We start from the raw sequence: 13,860 nt of genomic DNA, 5'->3' as shown, positions 1-13,860 counted from the left end.
CTCGATTAGCTGCAAAACTGTAAAATTGCTGCTGTAACGATTTTTATTTGGCATGCAAGTGAAATGTTCGCGCTTACAACCATAAAAACGCGCTCTGCTCATTTCCTCCACAACTGCAGCCTATAATGAGCGAGCGTTTATTATATAATTAGCAGGATATAGGTCATGTCAATACTGCAGTCAAGGTTTTCATAATCCAGACAAAACAACGTCAGGCAGCAAGTTTATTTTTTTAATGAAGATCTTTTATTGAACATAGCATAAAAAAGGACTTTTCCCCCCCCCATTGGATCTCAGATGTTAGGGGGGTGAAAAAAAGTCAGTTCCACAAGATGGAGAGTGTGGCTGCATTCAGCGAGTCTGATGTTTACAGACTCACAGGAGATCTGAACACATGGACCTTTCCAGTACAAAAACAGTGCTAGCTGCACACTTTAAATAAGGCTGTCCAAAACCCTTCAGTCTGTTCTGAAGCTGGAGAGGGAAAACAACATTACCAGGGAAGCAATCGGCGCAATGGAAGAATCTGAGGAAAAACAGGACAATGCCAAGGAGTCTCTAGTCAAACTGAAAATCAAAAACTAAAATAAAGGCCCTTAATAGATTACCTGCTTAATGTTACAAACCTCCTCCCCCCCAAAAAGCTACAAAAAGATGAAAAGGGACCAATTGCTTTGTGCTGATTACTCTATGTACAAGTAGTTAAAATAATCCATCTACAATGCAAGTTATTCAAACGTAAGTCCAAACCCTCCTTAGCTTTAAATTAAGCAGCTCTGCACTACAAGCTCTTACATCCTGAATACTCATTGTTTAACATGAAGACAAACTGATTTGTCGAAGAACGCGACTGAATGCGCAGGTCAACAACTCAAATGCTCCAGTCCTGGAGCCTACTCTTCAACAATCATGCGAGCTGAAAGAGTACAACACAAAATAATTACCAAGCAAAGATGGATGCTTCAGACATAAGAGGCCTGGAGACAAGGACAGCAAACTGTCAGACTAACAACCAAAACAAACCGCTGCAAACTGAATAAAAGAACATTTAGACAACTTAATATTCACTGACCAAACAAACAACTTTAAATGAAAGCAGAACAGTAAGAAACCTAAACTTTACCAAATCAGGCACCAGTTACAGAGACATTAACTTCCTCAGGCTATAGTTGTATAGCCCAGCACCCATTATTTTCATTAATCCAAAATTCTAAATTTTTTTTTTTTTTTTTTTAGGGAGCAGATAATCTGAAACAAGTCCAAAAAGCATTGGCTGTATTGTGGTTGATGGTCTAATAAACTCCTGCTTTAACAAGTTAAAAGACAAATGTACATTTGAAGGGGGGGCCTCAGAAGCATAAACCAGTTATTAAACATTGCTCAGTATGTACAGCATAATGATCAAGCTAAACAATAAGAAAACCTCTCCCCTCTCTACACCCACTAATCCTGAGAAGCTGATCTAGACCGTGAGCGAGACCTGGAGCGGGACTTTGAACGGGACTTGGAGGGAGACTTGGATCGGGACTTGGAGCGGGACTTGAGCGAGACTTGAGCGAGACTTTGAGCGGGACTTGGAGCGAGAGGCTGAGCGCTTTTCTCTGGACTGGGATCGGCACTCTTCCTCCTGTGGAGACGGGGAGCGAGAGGCAGATTTGGCCACATGCTCTTCTTTTCCATTCTCTACTGGAGAGGGTGAGCGACTGCGGGACTTCTTCTCAGCAGATCGTTCCTTTGATCGGCTACGAGAATCCCTCTCCGACTTTACCTTAGAGCGGCTCTTTGAACGAGACTTGGACTTGTGCTCAGCTGAGCGAGACCGAGATTTGCGAGAGCGTGAACGAGATTTGGATTTGTTGGATCTGTTGGATCTAGAACGAGACCTGCGAGTGCGAGAACGTGATTTGCGTTCTCCTGACTTGGAGCGAGACTTTCTCTCAGACCTGGAGCGGGAATGATGCCGTCTCTTATTGCTGCGGGAACGAGACCTGTAGGAACAGAAGCAAAGCTCAGTACAGCCCCACCTTACATGACAGCAATGTCCTGGACAAAATGTCATACTGAACAAAGAACTTATCAATACCAATAATTTAATTCATATCTCTATGTTACTGTTCCAAGATTACATTGATCCTAACCTCGAGTGGGATCTGGAGCGACTCTTTGAGCTCCTGCTCCTGCTTCTCCTGCTGCGGGAGCGCCGACGACTGCGAGATCTGAAGATGACAGAGCATGATTCAGAAAAAATTACATCAGTTTCTTGTTAAATAAACAAAATCTTTGAGCAACAAAATGTACAAAAGGAAGGCTCATCTTAAAAAGCAGTCAGCAGTAAGAAATTTGCTCACCTGGAGCGGCTGCCAGAGTAAGACCGACGTCTGCGAGGACGATCCTCCACCAGGCGAATTTTCCGCCCGTTGATGTCAGTACCATCCAGCTTGTCCAGAGCCCTCTTCATGTCGGAATACGTCCGGAACTCAATCACTCCCTCATTAGTGCGTTCCTTGTGGGCATCTGCATAGGTCACCTCTCCTGCCTGACGCATGAAGTCCTGGTGGACGGGAAGAGGATGAGGTGCCGAGTATTGATTTCAAACCAAGCACTTATACAATACATTTTCCCTTTATCTGAAGATTCCCCTCTCTTATTTTCAAATATTTACCTTGAGGTCCTGCCAACTACAGCGGCTGGATAAGTTCTCGACAATGAGGCGGTACTCTGTGCGGACTGGCGGCCCATATTTGTCCCTGCCAGAGCGGCTGCGGCTGCTGTAACCGCTACCTTTAAAAAAAACAACAGCACACACAAATAGTTAGAAACCACTAAACCAAACAAGATTCAAAGTACTACTGCTCTGGGCTATCAAATGCACTCAAGGCAGTGAGTTTCCAGATTATTGTCCTTGGGGGGTTTTAAATTTGTACTAACAGTCAAAGGGGTTTCTTTGATCTCATTTTCAAACAGCTTCAGTTAAGTGCTCTACAAGCAACTGCATGGGCTCTTTAAAGTTTGTATTTTTCAGCATTTGGAAGCTGTTTTCTGCTGCAAAGAACACCACTGCATCTGTTTCCGGCAATACAAAAAACACAAATCAGCATCTGTCTTACTCCAGTACATCACTCTGTGATGCTATAGCTGCATAAAACAAATGGACAGTGATGTTCTTTCAAGACCTCTGTATCCTGTAACACAAACAGAAAGGAGGCATCCACAAAGGCTGCAGTCAGGGACACTGTTCAAATTGATTACGGTGTTAAAAAACACACCAATCTTTTGAAAATTGGTATCTTTTTATTTAACCGGATGTCAGTCTGAAATTCTTTTTTTCCAGTTTTGAACTTACAACATTTCTTTAGATTGTAAGGTCTGTAAAGGTGCCGATCCACTTATGTTTGCTGTCAACATAAAAACCAATGGCAATCCTCACCATCACCCCTGGTCTATTGGCAAAAGGCTGCTGTCATCATGGCTTCCGGTTAGGTCAGCCAAGGATCAAGGGGGGGCAAAGGTCACACACACATTGTAAGGTGAAAGCCAAGGCCAAACGGGACAGGCAGTCATCTTAGCCAGTCATCTTTAGCCTCAATGGACTCTCAGCCTCAGCCCGCAACTGGACTCTTTCAAATTGAAACATCAAGGACTTTTGTTAATGTTGAATATAAAAAAAAAATATTTATATATAGACCAAAGTTAAAACACATTTCACATGAAAATGTTAGTCTACTCCTAATGACTACACTAACTAGGTAGCTATGTATGTCGTGATTTGTGTTCAGCTTGTTTTTTCCCCCTCTGGTGCAAAAAAGAAAGGACACCTTCACATGGCTCACCCAAATGACAGTTATGGTTCAAGTGAATTTTACAATGTATGATAAGAAAACTATGTTATTTAACAACACTAAACTCTAGACTCAAAACTGCTCTTTAAATCTCGCAGATTGTTGCCCCTTGCAATCAAATAAAGCAGTATCAAATAGCATGTAGCTCGTGATGATAATCACTATGGAGGAGCAAAAACCTGCAGGTCACTACCCCTTGGGTGACAGACTGAGAACTGTTCAGCAGGGTGATATCAAACCAAACTGGACTCCCTGATTTATAAGAATGAAGATAAATCATGGTTGCATGTGATGAAGTTACTGCATGATATAATGGACAACATGAACAATAGCTCTACTGACAGTCCTACAACTCTGCATGCAACCTGCGCCTTAAAGAGCTACCCACGCGGCTGGCTATAACCCATGAGGGGTAGCTGGAAAAACCTGATCGAGGGCCAGCTGAGTATCTGTAAACCTATGCGGCAAGTCTGTTAAAATTAGCGTCACCATGAATCATTCAAACAGCTGTCTGTGCAGTCCACGTCGACACCTCACCCCAAGGGGAAGGGGAAGAGAGGGTATCTTGTAATAGACTGCACTTACTGCGCCCACCACCCCAGTAACCCCCACCGTAGCCATCTCGGTCTCGTCGCGGGCCCCGGGCATGCTCGACGATCACCCGCTCCCCACACAGCTCCTTCCCGTTTAGCTCGTAAACGGCGTCGTCGGCGTCCCTATTATCTTCGAACTCCACGAATCCATACCTGCAAAAAGAAAGGGTTTAAATGCATGAGTATGAAATGCTAAAAACCACATGAAATTAGTTTAAGCAATGCGTTCCCGTTTACTTCCACGAATCAACTAGCTAATTAGCGTTAGCATACGTTAGCACAGCGACGTGCACAGTATAAGGACGCCATGTTGGCCACGCGACATTTGCTAAACGTGCATGAATGAAGTTAAAGAAACAAAACCTTTTAGATTTACAAGGACAATGCTAAACGTCAGACATCGACATATTGTCCTTTAGAATCAAACTTAACTTGTAAAAAATATAAACATATATATATCTGCGTAAGAGTGAAATGCCCCGCGAGTCCGTGCGTCGTTCGCATGAATGGCTAGCTTTAATGCTAGCTACGACATGCTAGTTGGACTCTCGCTTACAAAATTCCGCCGAAAACTTACCCGTTTTTTAAATCAATCTCCATTAGCTTCCCATAGCCGCTGAAAAAACGCTGAATATCTTTTTCGCGGACATGATAGCTTAGTCGTCCGATATAAACTCGAGGCATTGTGGTTCGCCTACAGTGGTTCTCGACTGTTCCTTTCCACTGCTCCGAAATTGCTGAATGCTACTACCGTTAGCTCTGCGCCAGCAACCGGTCGGCTGTTTCGCCAAATCCAGCCAATAAGCGTGAAGCTAACGATGATCAATTTCCGGAACAGAACTTCAAATTAAAAGCTACCGTTTATCACACAAAACCGCAGACTGTACGCACACGAGAGGAAAATACTAGTTAAATCCTATGTAAAATCTACCCCAGTCATTTCCAACTAGAGGCATTTTGTAACTGTAGTTTGCAGTGGGTACATACAGAGATCATCTTAACTAATTCAAAAAAGGAAAAAAAACAAAGAAAAAGAAAACACCTCCAGTCACAAAAACTAGGTAGTTAAAAAAACATACATCTAAACAGTAAATTGTTGGAATAGTAAAGTCTCTATTGCAATAAAGTTGACTTTAAAAATTCCCGTTAGCAGCCAATCACAGAACCAGCCTTCAGTTTATTCACTCCGTTGGTATTACCATTTCTGATGCATATTGCCCACAGCTGCGTGACGGATTATCTCTATCATTTATAATTTCTGTTTAAAGCCTCTGTGCTGGCCATTCATGTGGTTACCCAGGTAGTCATAGTCCTCCACCACATCAGCAGTCTGTCCCAGAATACACACGGTTCGTGTCCTTCTGAAAGTCAGTCACCAACTTCTTTGGTCTTATTCACATTCAGAAGTGGATACTTCCTCAATGACCACTCCACAAATTCATTAACTTTTGCTCTGAATGCCTATTTCCTCCTCATCACTTAAACATCCAGCTGCTGCAGAATCAGAGTATTTCTTTAGGCGACATCACCTGGAGTTGCACTGATTGAAAGTCTGAGTTGTACAAAGTGAAGCAGAACTGAGACAGCATAGCCTCAATGGTTTGATAACTATTGGATAAATTGGCGAACTATATCTATAGTATCCATATTCTGACTCCAAATAGTATAAGTGCAAAGTTTGTGAATTTAACTTAAACATCCATGGTTTGGCTGTATAAAATTGTTGAAACACATTTAGAATATGGCAAGTGGTGGAGATTAATGAGTACTTATCTGATAGGCTATGTGCTTAAGTCTGGCTGGTTATGACAGATTTATGTGACTTATAAATCAGTGATTGATGTGTTCGCCTGCATACTGGTAGTTTAAGCACAGCTAAAAAAAACCCCAACTATTATATAATGATATAGTGACATTTGGGCCTGCAGAGGAAACCTAACAATGGCACCCAGTTTCCATATTATCCTGCAGTCAGGTTCCAAATAAATCTGCAACTCGACATGTTATTACCGATCTCAAGGACATTGTCTCCAGTTACCATGGTTATCAGCTGCTCATAATGTTTTAACCTTGTGGGTCTGTGTTTGTATCATTACAGCAAACCGTGGGCCTCACAAGGACCGTCAATCACATCTGAGCAAGTCACACAAATAAGACTTAAATATTTTAATGGGACTCGAAAAAAATGGCCATATCTATAAACGGGTGAAGCGAGGGGGGCATAATGACGAGAGCCAAAGCCGTTCACTGATCATTACAACCTTTTTCCATTGCGACAGAGTGAAAACATCACGTCATTACCATGACTGACAATTACTAAACAGGCACTGTCATTAATGCAAGCAGAGAAAGTAGTGGAGAGAGAGAGTAGAATATTTTATTTTTGTAAAAACCAGGTTTTAAAATGATTCCAGCGAGACCTTTATATTCACATTCCTCTCAAAACAATTAGATTGATACTTATTGATAGACTCTGGTGTAAATTTCTTTAACCACACTGCAAAATAGGAACCTGAAGGAGGAGACGATCTGAGGTGCCTGCTCAGAAGTTGTAGTTTATTATTACTTTATTATTTTAGTGACTGGCGTTAGCTCATGAATCCTGCTCATCGGAGAGAGAAAAAAAAAAAAGAGAAAAATTGAATCTTTATTTTCAAATTGACTTCATCAAACCTCAAGTGGCTGACAAAATTTTCTAATCAAATAAGTACACAAACTGCTCATCAGTGCCACAAAAGCACTCACAAACATACTGTATAATAATTTCTACTCGTCTCATAAACAGCCTCCTTTATTAGAGTACTCTTAATGTTGCTCTCCCCTTCATCAGCCCCCAAGTCTTCTGGTTTTGTGTCTCCTGCTACAAAGTGATCAAAAGCAGGTCCTGTGTTAGGAGCCTCACACACTAGTTTCAGTGACATGTTCCTGTATGTACTCCAGCCTGGTGACTGATTTGTCTCTATAAGCTTGAGTAGAAAATCCTAGACTGACAGTTTTTTGTATTATCATTTAGGACAAGAGCAGAAACATGAACACACCCTTTAGTTGAGTTCAAGAAAAAAAACTATTCCTAGGCTCTGTTACTGTAGATGAACTTACCTTATCTACAATTTGGCTAATCTGAAGAAATATTAATGTCTGGTGCATGTAAAGTGGGAGAAAATAAACAAAAAGTAAACTTCAAGCTGTGTTAAATCAAGGTTTTTTTTTGGAGGAATCAAGAATCACAGCAAATAGGAAACAGAAAAAAACAAAAAAAACAACAAAAAAACCCTAAGAGCTGGAGGGTCCACCAACCAAACAAATCAAATGCTTTCAGCAGTGTATGTGTCAAACATCTGTTGTTTAACAGGTGCCTGAACCCTATCTGTCATCTTTAGACACTCTCACTCCCTGTCAGGTCAGGCCGTGACACAACCAAAATGACAGCCAAACCCTCCCGCAGTTCGATTCAGAGAGTCCTTTTAGCAGATCAAGCGGGCGCCCGACCCCAGCTTCGGCCCTTCTGATGGGGAAAGATCGGACCGTGAGAAGAGGTGGGGGGAGCCCAGTTTTAATGGCCTTTAGTTAGCTTTGGCGCGGAGCTGCGCCCTCTTGCCCGTCACAGCCTGGAAACCGGTCTTGATGCTGGCAACGGAGCAGCGGGAGTGGCACGTCTCACACTGCAGGAAATAGAGACGAGTGTCCTTCTGCAGGATGGTCTCTGGTGAGCGGCAGGTGTGACACGTCACATATTCCTCTGCAGGGGTGAGAACAGTCCACTCAACATTACTGTTCACAAGCAGGGACGGTTTAATTTTACCCCATCAATGTAACTTCACTGTAAAGAACATGTCATTCCTACTTACTGATATATCTTCTCAACACATTTTCTATCTGTTTCTGTTGAAATCTGCCTTTGATCACAAGCTGGTTATTTCCGTCAATGGAGCCGCTGTTAACAGAGAAAAACGCAAATTAAACTTTTACTTAAAGTGAACACACAAAAACAAAACGTGCCACAAACTTAGCTTGAGAACTGACACCACTTAAAATACAAAAAGCGTACCTCGTTCCCAGCTCAGCCAATAGAAAAGCGAGGAGATGTTTAGGCTGACGATGCAACCTGTGATTAATCGCATGAAAAAAAAATAAAAATATCAGTTTGTGAATCACACATACTACAAGTGTCACTGAAATGCATCTGTCAGTAAATATAAAAAGCTACACGAGGCTCACAGTTTGCAGATGTCTGTGAAATTGACAAAGGAGGTTTTCTTGGTTCCCACTCGGACCACCTGGGGAGGCTTCATCACAAACTTCCTCTTCTCCCCAGCCACCATGTCGGGGTTCTTCTCCCTCATTATGTTGAAGACTCTGTTCAGGAGCTGGAACAGAGACGATACTGTGACTTTGTTTTTTTTGTCTATGTTCATAAAGTTTTCAATACAGAATATAAAAGGACAGAAGTTCAGAGCCCTCTGGGATCAGCTGAGAATAAAAAAAATAAATAAAAAAGGAAAGCAGTGTGTAAATCTGTGCTGTTTATAAACCCTGTTCTCAGACTGGTAAATCCACCTTTATAATTTTACAAACCGTTTCACTCATTTCCTCATAGAACAATAAGTGGGGGATTTTAACAACTCTATTCAAAAAGTACATTTAATGCCGTTAAATATTCAGTGCAAAACTCAATACAACTTCAACATAAATGTAGATAAAAGCACTAAGTTAGTGGACACTGACTCTATTCAGGCAGAAACTGTTTGCAAAGTAATTCCAGTTTAAAAAATCTGTGGGGATGGGGCTCACAAAACCAAATGGGCTAAGGTCTTAACATCAGGACATTTATTAATGAGAGAGAGAAAAATACAACAGTCTATTATGTCTATGCGTACACAGCCTCACACAGTACAAAACAACCAAAAACAGTCTAATATTTATCCCACTTTACAGGAAATAATTTCACAAACAACTGTGACAGCTCTTTTTCTGCCTTTCCAGAATTGTTTCTAACTCTCTCATTTCACGTATCATCCTACCTCGTCGTAGGTGTAGTCTCTTTCCGAACCAGCCCAGGCTGGTCCTGTGGAAGAGCTGAAGGAGATCCCATCACCGTTCTTGCCATCATCATCATCCGGTGCTGGGAGAAAAAAAAGAAAAATTACATTATGGGTCAAACATTATGATCCCTGTCCCTTGTTTCGGTTCCTAAGTTTCAAAACCATGCGATTTCATCGTACCGTCATCTTTCTCAGCGGTCTCACTATCATCGAAATCTACTTTTTTTGGCTTCTTCTTTTTGGTAAGGAAATTCACATCCAGGTTGTCCTCCTCCATAGCTTCCGTCTGCTCGCCTTCAATTTTCAGCTCCTGGTTTGGACAAGTGAAAAGTGAAACTCAGCATGTGAAAGTTATTGGTAAGCCAATCCAAATCAGCAGAAGCAAAAAGTTAAAAGTAATGCAAAATCAGAAAATGTTTATCAATGGCTGACCTTCAATCCCTCCTCGATATCATTTTCAAACACTTTCTTGGGTTTCTTCTTCTTTTTCTTCTGGTTGAAGAAGTTTAGGTCATTTAAGTCATCCGACGTCTCTGGAAAAAAAAACAAAAAACCCTTTGAGCTCTTAACTCTACACAACATAGTTGTGAACTGATACCGCACCTTAAATAGATCTAAAGTCTAACCTTTCTTCCTGCCTTCATCTTCATCTAGATCCACCTCTTTGTCATCTCCAGCCTCTGGTTCTGCCTCCTTTGTCTCCACCTCCTTAGCTTCTTCTCCTCCTGTCCCTTCTCCTCCGTCCTCCTCCAGCATGAAGGGCTTCTTCTTCTTCTTTTTCTTCTTAGTCATGTTGGGATCGAAAATCATCTGAAAAAGAGTGAATAAAAAAATAACATTAAAATAAATATTGAAATGCTGTCAAGCTTCATTTAGTACAGACACTTTATGGTTGCTTTAAATATACATAACGTTGACTGTTTCATCAGATTTTCCTTTTGAGTGGCAGTGGGAGTTAGTGTGAAAATTTTTTGCTTGTGAAATTTAGTTTTGTTTTCAGTTATGAAAACTGGACTGTGGAAAGACGCTATTTTTTCCATTATAGGCCAAAAAAAGTAACACGAAGTCATATCAAGGACTGAACAAAGAAAACAACAGATAACAAAATGCTGCATATCATCTTTACAGACAGAGGCTGGACTCTTGAGTTGATTCAGTGTACACTGAGTGACACACTGAGCGTGTCAGTACACTATTAAGAAAACTACCTACTGCTGTAGGTTTCTTAATAAAACGGCTTGAGGTAAAGTAACCCTCCAGAATTTTTAACTAACATATTGCACAGACTGCCCACATTCAGTTAGAAAAATAATAATAAAAATAAAAATGTCGTACTATTAACATTCAGCAGCGGTGATTCTGGTATTTTGGTTTTATTTTACAGCCAGAGGAGCCGTCCTTAAGGACAAACCGAGGTACAGAAAGCTTTTTGTCTCCAGCAGAAAACGTTAACAGTTAGCTCCGCAGCTCTGGTAATGGGAAGCTAAGGCTACATTGCTAGCTTCCACTCTTCTCTGAGAGTCCGGCGGAAGCTGCGACAGCTTGGATTGATGAGCCACGCTCAGAATAAATAACGTATATGCTCCGATAAATAGCTGTATATCAATATAATTGATGATTTTCTTGATATTCCGGCTGGCTCGGGCCGTGCTAGCCCGACTGCAGCAGCCATGTGAGCGCTACTGCGGACAGAAAGGGAGGGAGCAGCAGAGTCGAGGCCCAAAGTCATCCTCAGCACCGATGTGCGCCTGAAACTCAACGAATTCCGTCCAACAGTTCTTCACACCTACACAGATTAAACAGCGTCTGACTCGGAGTGCCTTACCTCGTCTCCTGACATGTTTGCGTGCTGAACAGTGAAATAAAAATGCCTCTTCTTTCTTCCTCGATCAGTCCCACACCGCTTCGCCCAAAATTTCTTGCATCAGCGTATGACTACAGTGCGCAAGCGTGAAGTCGCCAAATCCTGACGTGCTCGTGGTGACACCCCTTTCTGCGCTTGCGCATTGGCATTTTTTAGGGAACGTTCAAGATCGTGACTCAGAAATAATAAATTGGTGCTAAATATGCACGTTGTCGTTTTTATATAGTTCATTTTTTACAATTATAATAGTAAAAAATTAAACCTTCATTTATCAACAACAAACTAGTCATTATAACATTACGATAGAAAATAATATTTAAGTAAAAAAAGGACTGAGAATATCAGCGAGAATAGTACCAGAAAAAAGGAAAGAAAATCAACTTGAATACAATTAAATAATACAGTAAAAATAAACTTACAAAACAAATTAAAAAATTATAAACAGCATGCTCTACATTATCAGGCCATATTTCACTTTGTTGCAATCCTGACTAAGGAATTTTCATTTTCTGACGTGAACCTTTGAAAGTAAACAAATACCAAAATGAACACACCCATAAAGAATGTGGTCCAATGTTTCACTATCTGTTTGACAGAATAAACAGGAAATATTTAATGTTAAATTGCTGTCTTAGAAAATCATTGCAATCAAAAATATAATTTATCATTCTGAAGTGTGTTTCTTTTGCCTCTTAGGAAGGTTGGCAGGGATAGGTATCTGTTTCTAACCCTGCTAGTCTCAGGTAATCTTTCATCAGATTTTCTAGCCCTGCTAGTCTCAGGTAATCTTTCATCACATTTTCCTTTTGAGTGGCAGTGGGAGTTTGTTTGAACATTTTCTTCTTGTCAAATTTAGACAATTGATATAAAGGATAGGTAAACTTGGCTATAACACCTGCTATCAATGCTGTATAGCCCATTCTTTCTTTACAACCTGGAGCATATCTTTTAAAAGCATATCTTTTATTATGTATTTCCCCTTCTGATCTCATGATCACATGACCTTCTGATCTCATAATGATTGTCATAATGTCACAATGACTGTATACAGCCACTGACTATTTTGTAAATATTTGCCGCTATGTAGCTAATGTGCTATATCCAGAATAATAGTTGTACTTTAAAGGAAAATCATTGAGGTCTGATAAACAGGCACCATTTTTCAAGACTAGAAAAGACCAGTGACACGACAAATTGATTTTCTCTTTAGTTAAACTTTGTTGAATGAATACAAAACCTGGATATTTTAGGTTTTAGTGTCTTTGGAGTTAAAACCCCCCAAAAATGACCAGTTGCTTATCTCGTCTTTGTCTTTAAATCTCCTTTAAAAAGATTTTGTTAATATTTGTTTTTTGGTGTTTTTGTGATGCGAAAAGAAAAGAAAAAAGCTCCAGCTACACAACCCGTGCTTATCCTGGAACAAGATGCTGATGTGGTGGAGGACTACAGGTACCTGTGAGTCCACTTGAACCGCTGAAGAGAAGATCAACACAGATCTCAGTTTCCAAAGGAAGCTGAGATGCTCCAATATGTGATGCGACATCATGGAGATGTTCATCACGTAGATGTGACGAGCACAGTGGACTTTGTTCTGCTGGGGGAGCTGGTGACACCAACAGAATGAGTAAACTGACCAAGAAGGCTGGCTCAGTGACTGGCCATCCTCTCCTATACTTACCCAACTGCCGCTCCCTCAAGAGACAGATACAGGAAATATTTCATGTTAAATTGGCGTCTTAGAAAATCATTGCAATCAAAAAAATTTTTTTATCATGTTGAAGTGTGTTTCTTTTGCCTTTTAGGAAGGTTGGCAGGGATAAGTATCTGTTTCTAGCCCTGCTAGTCTCAGGTAATGTTTCATCAGATTACCTGAGACTGGCAGGGTTAGACAATATTTCATCAGATTTTTTTTAGCCCTGCTAGTCTCAGGTAATCTTTCATCACATTTTCTAGCCCTGCTAGTCTCAGGTAATCTTTCATCAGATTACCTGAGACTGGCAGGGTTAGACAATGTTTCATCAGATTTTCTAGCCCTGCTAGTCTCAGGTAATCTTTCATCACATTTTCCTTTTGAGTGGCAGTGGGAGCTTGTTTGAACATTTTCTGCCTGTCAAATTTAGACAGTTGATATAAAGCATAGGTAAACTTGGCTATAACACCTGCTATCAATGCTGTATAGCCCATTCTTTCTTTACAACCTGGAGCATATCTTTTATTATGTATTTCCCCTTCTGATCTCATGACCTTCTGATCTCATAATGATTGTCATAATGTCACAATGACTGTATACAGCCACTGATTATTATGTAAATATTTGCCACTATGTAGCTAATGTGCTATATCCAGAATAATAGTTGTACTTTAAAGGAAAATCATTGAGGTCTGATAAACAGGCACCATTTTTCAAAACTACAAAAGACCAGTGACACGGCAAATTGATTTTCTCTTTAGTTAAACTTTGTTGAATGAATACAAAACCTGGATATTTTAGGTTTTAGTGTCTTTGGAACAGACCAGTTACT

General features: G+C 40.7%; 2 protein-coding genes across 3 annotated transcripts; both read right to left on the bottom strand.

The window, feature by feature from the left end:
* Positions 1 to 218: 218 nt before the first annotated feature.
* Positions 219 to 5,220, bottom strand: LOC116318961 (serine/arginine-rich splicing factor 6-like). 2 transcript variants are annotated; one of them, XM_031738152.2, is made up of 6 exons: positions 5,010 to 5,220; positions 4,425 to 4,585; positions 2,663 to 2,781; positions 2,349 to 2,551; positions 2,139 to 2,216; positions 219 to 1,988 (listed from the first exon to the last, which is right to left on the bottom strand). In XM_031738152.2, the coding sequence occupies exons 1-6, from the start codon at positions 5,114 to 5,116 to the stop codon at positions 1,463 to 1,465; spliced, it is 1,194 nt and encodes a 397-aa protein (XP_031594012.2). In that variant the 5' UTR covers positions 5,117 to 5,220; the 3' UTR covers positions 219 to 1,462. The 2 variants fall into 2 exon arrangements, with proteins under 2 accessions (XP_031594012.2, XP_031594013.2); XM_031738153.2 differs by having other exon boundaries at positions 4,452 to 4,585; positions 5,010 to 5,219.
* A 1,567-nt stretch (positions 5,221 to 6,787) lies between these two features.
* Positions 6,788 to 11,449, bottom strand: eif2s2 (eukaryotic translation initiation factor 2, subunit 2 beta). Its single transcript, XM_031738162.2, has 9 exons — positions 11,300 to 11,449; positions 10,101 to 10,284; positions 9,907 to 10,007; positions 9,655 to 9,784; positions 9,454 to 9,554; positions 8,651 to 8,799; positions 8,481 to 8,537; positions 8,281 to 8,366; positions 6,788 to 8,171 (listed from the first exon to the last, which is right to left on the bottom strand). The coding sequence occupies exons 1-9, from the start codon at positions 11,312 to 11,314 to the stop codon at positions 7,996 to 7,998; spliced, it is 999 nt and encodes a 332-aa protein (XP_031594022.1). The 5' UTR covers positions 11,315 to 11,449; the 3' UTR covers positions 6,788 to 7,995.
* Positions 11,450 to 13,860: the final 2,411 nt, after the last annotated feature.

This window comes from Oreochromis aureus, linkage group 20 (genome assembly GCF_013358895.1).
Source record: "Oreochromis aureus strain Israel breed Guangdong linkage group 20, ZZ_aureus, whole genome shotgun sequence".
NCBI classification, from domain to species: domain Eukaryota; kingdom Metazoa; phylum Chordata; class Actinopteri; order Cichliformes; family Cichlidae; genus Oreochromis; species Oreochromis aureus.
Note: the sequence above shows the minus strand (reverse complement) of the source record. Positions and strands in the feature narration are given on the sequence as shown.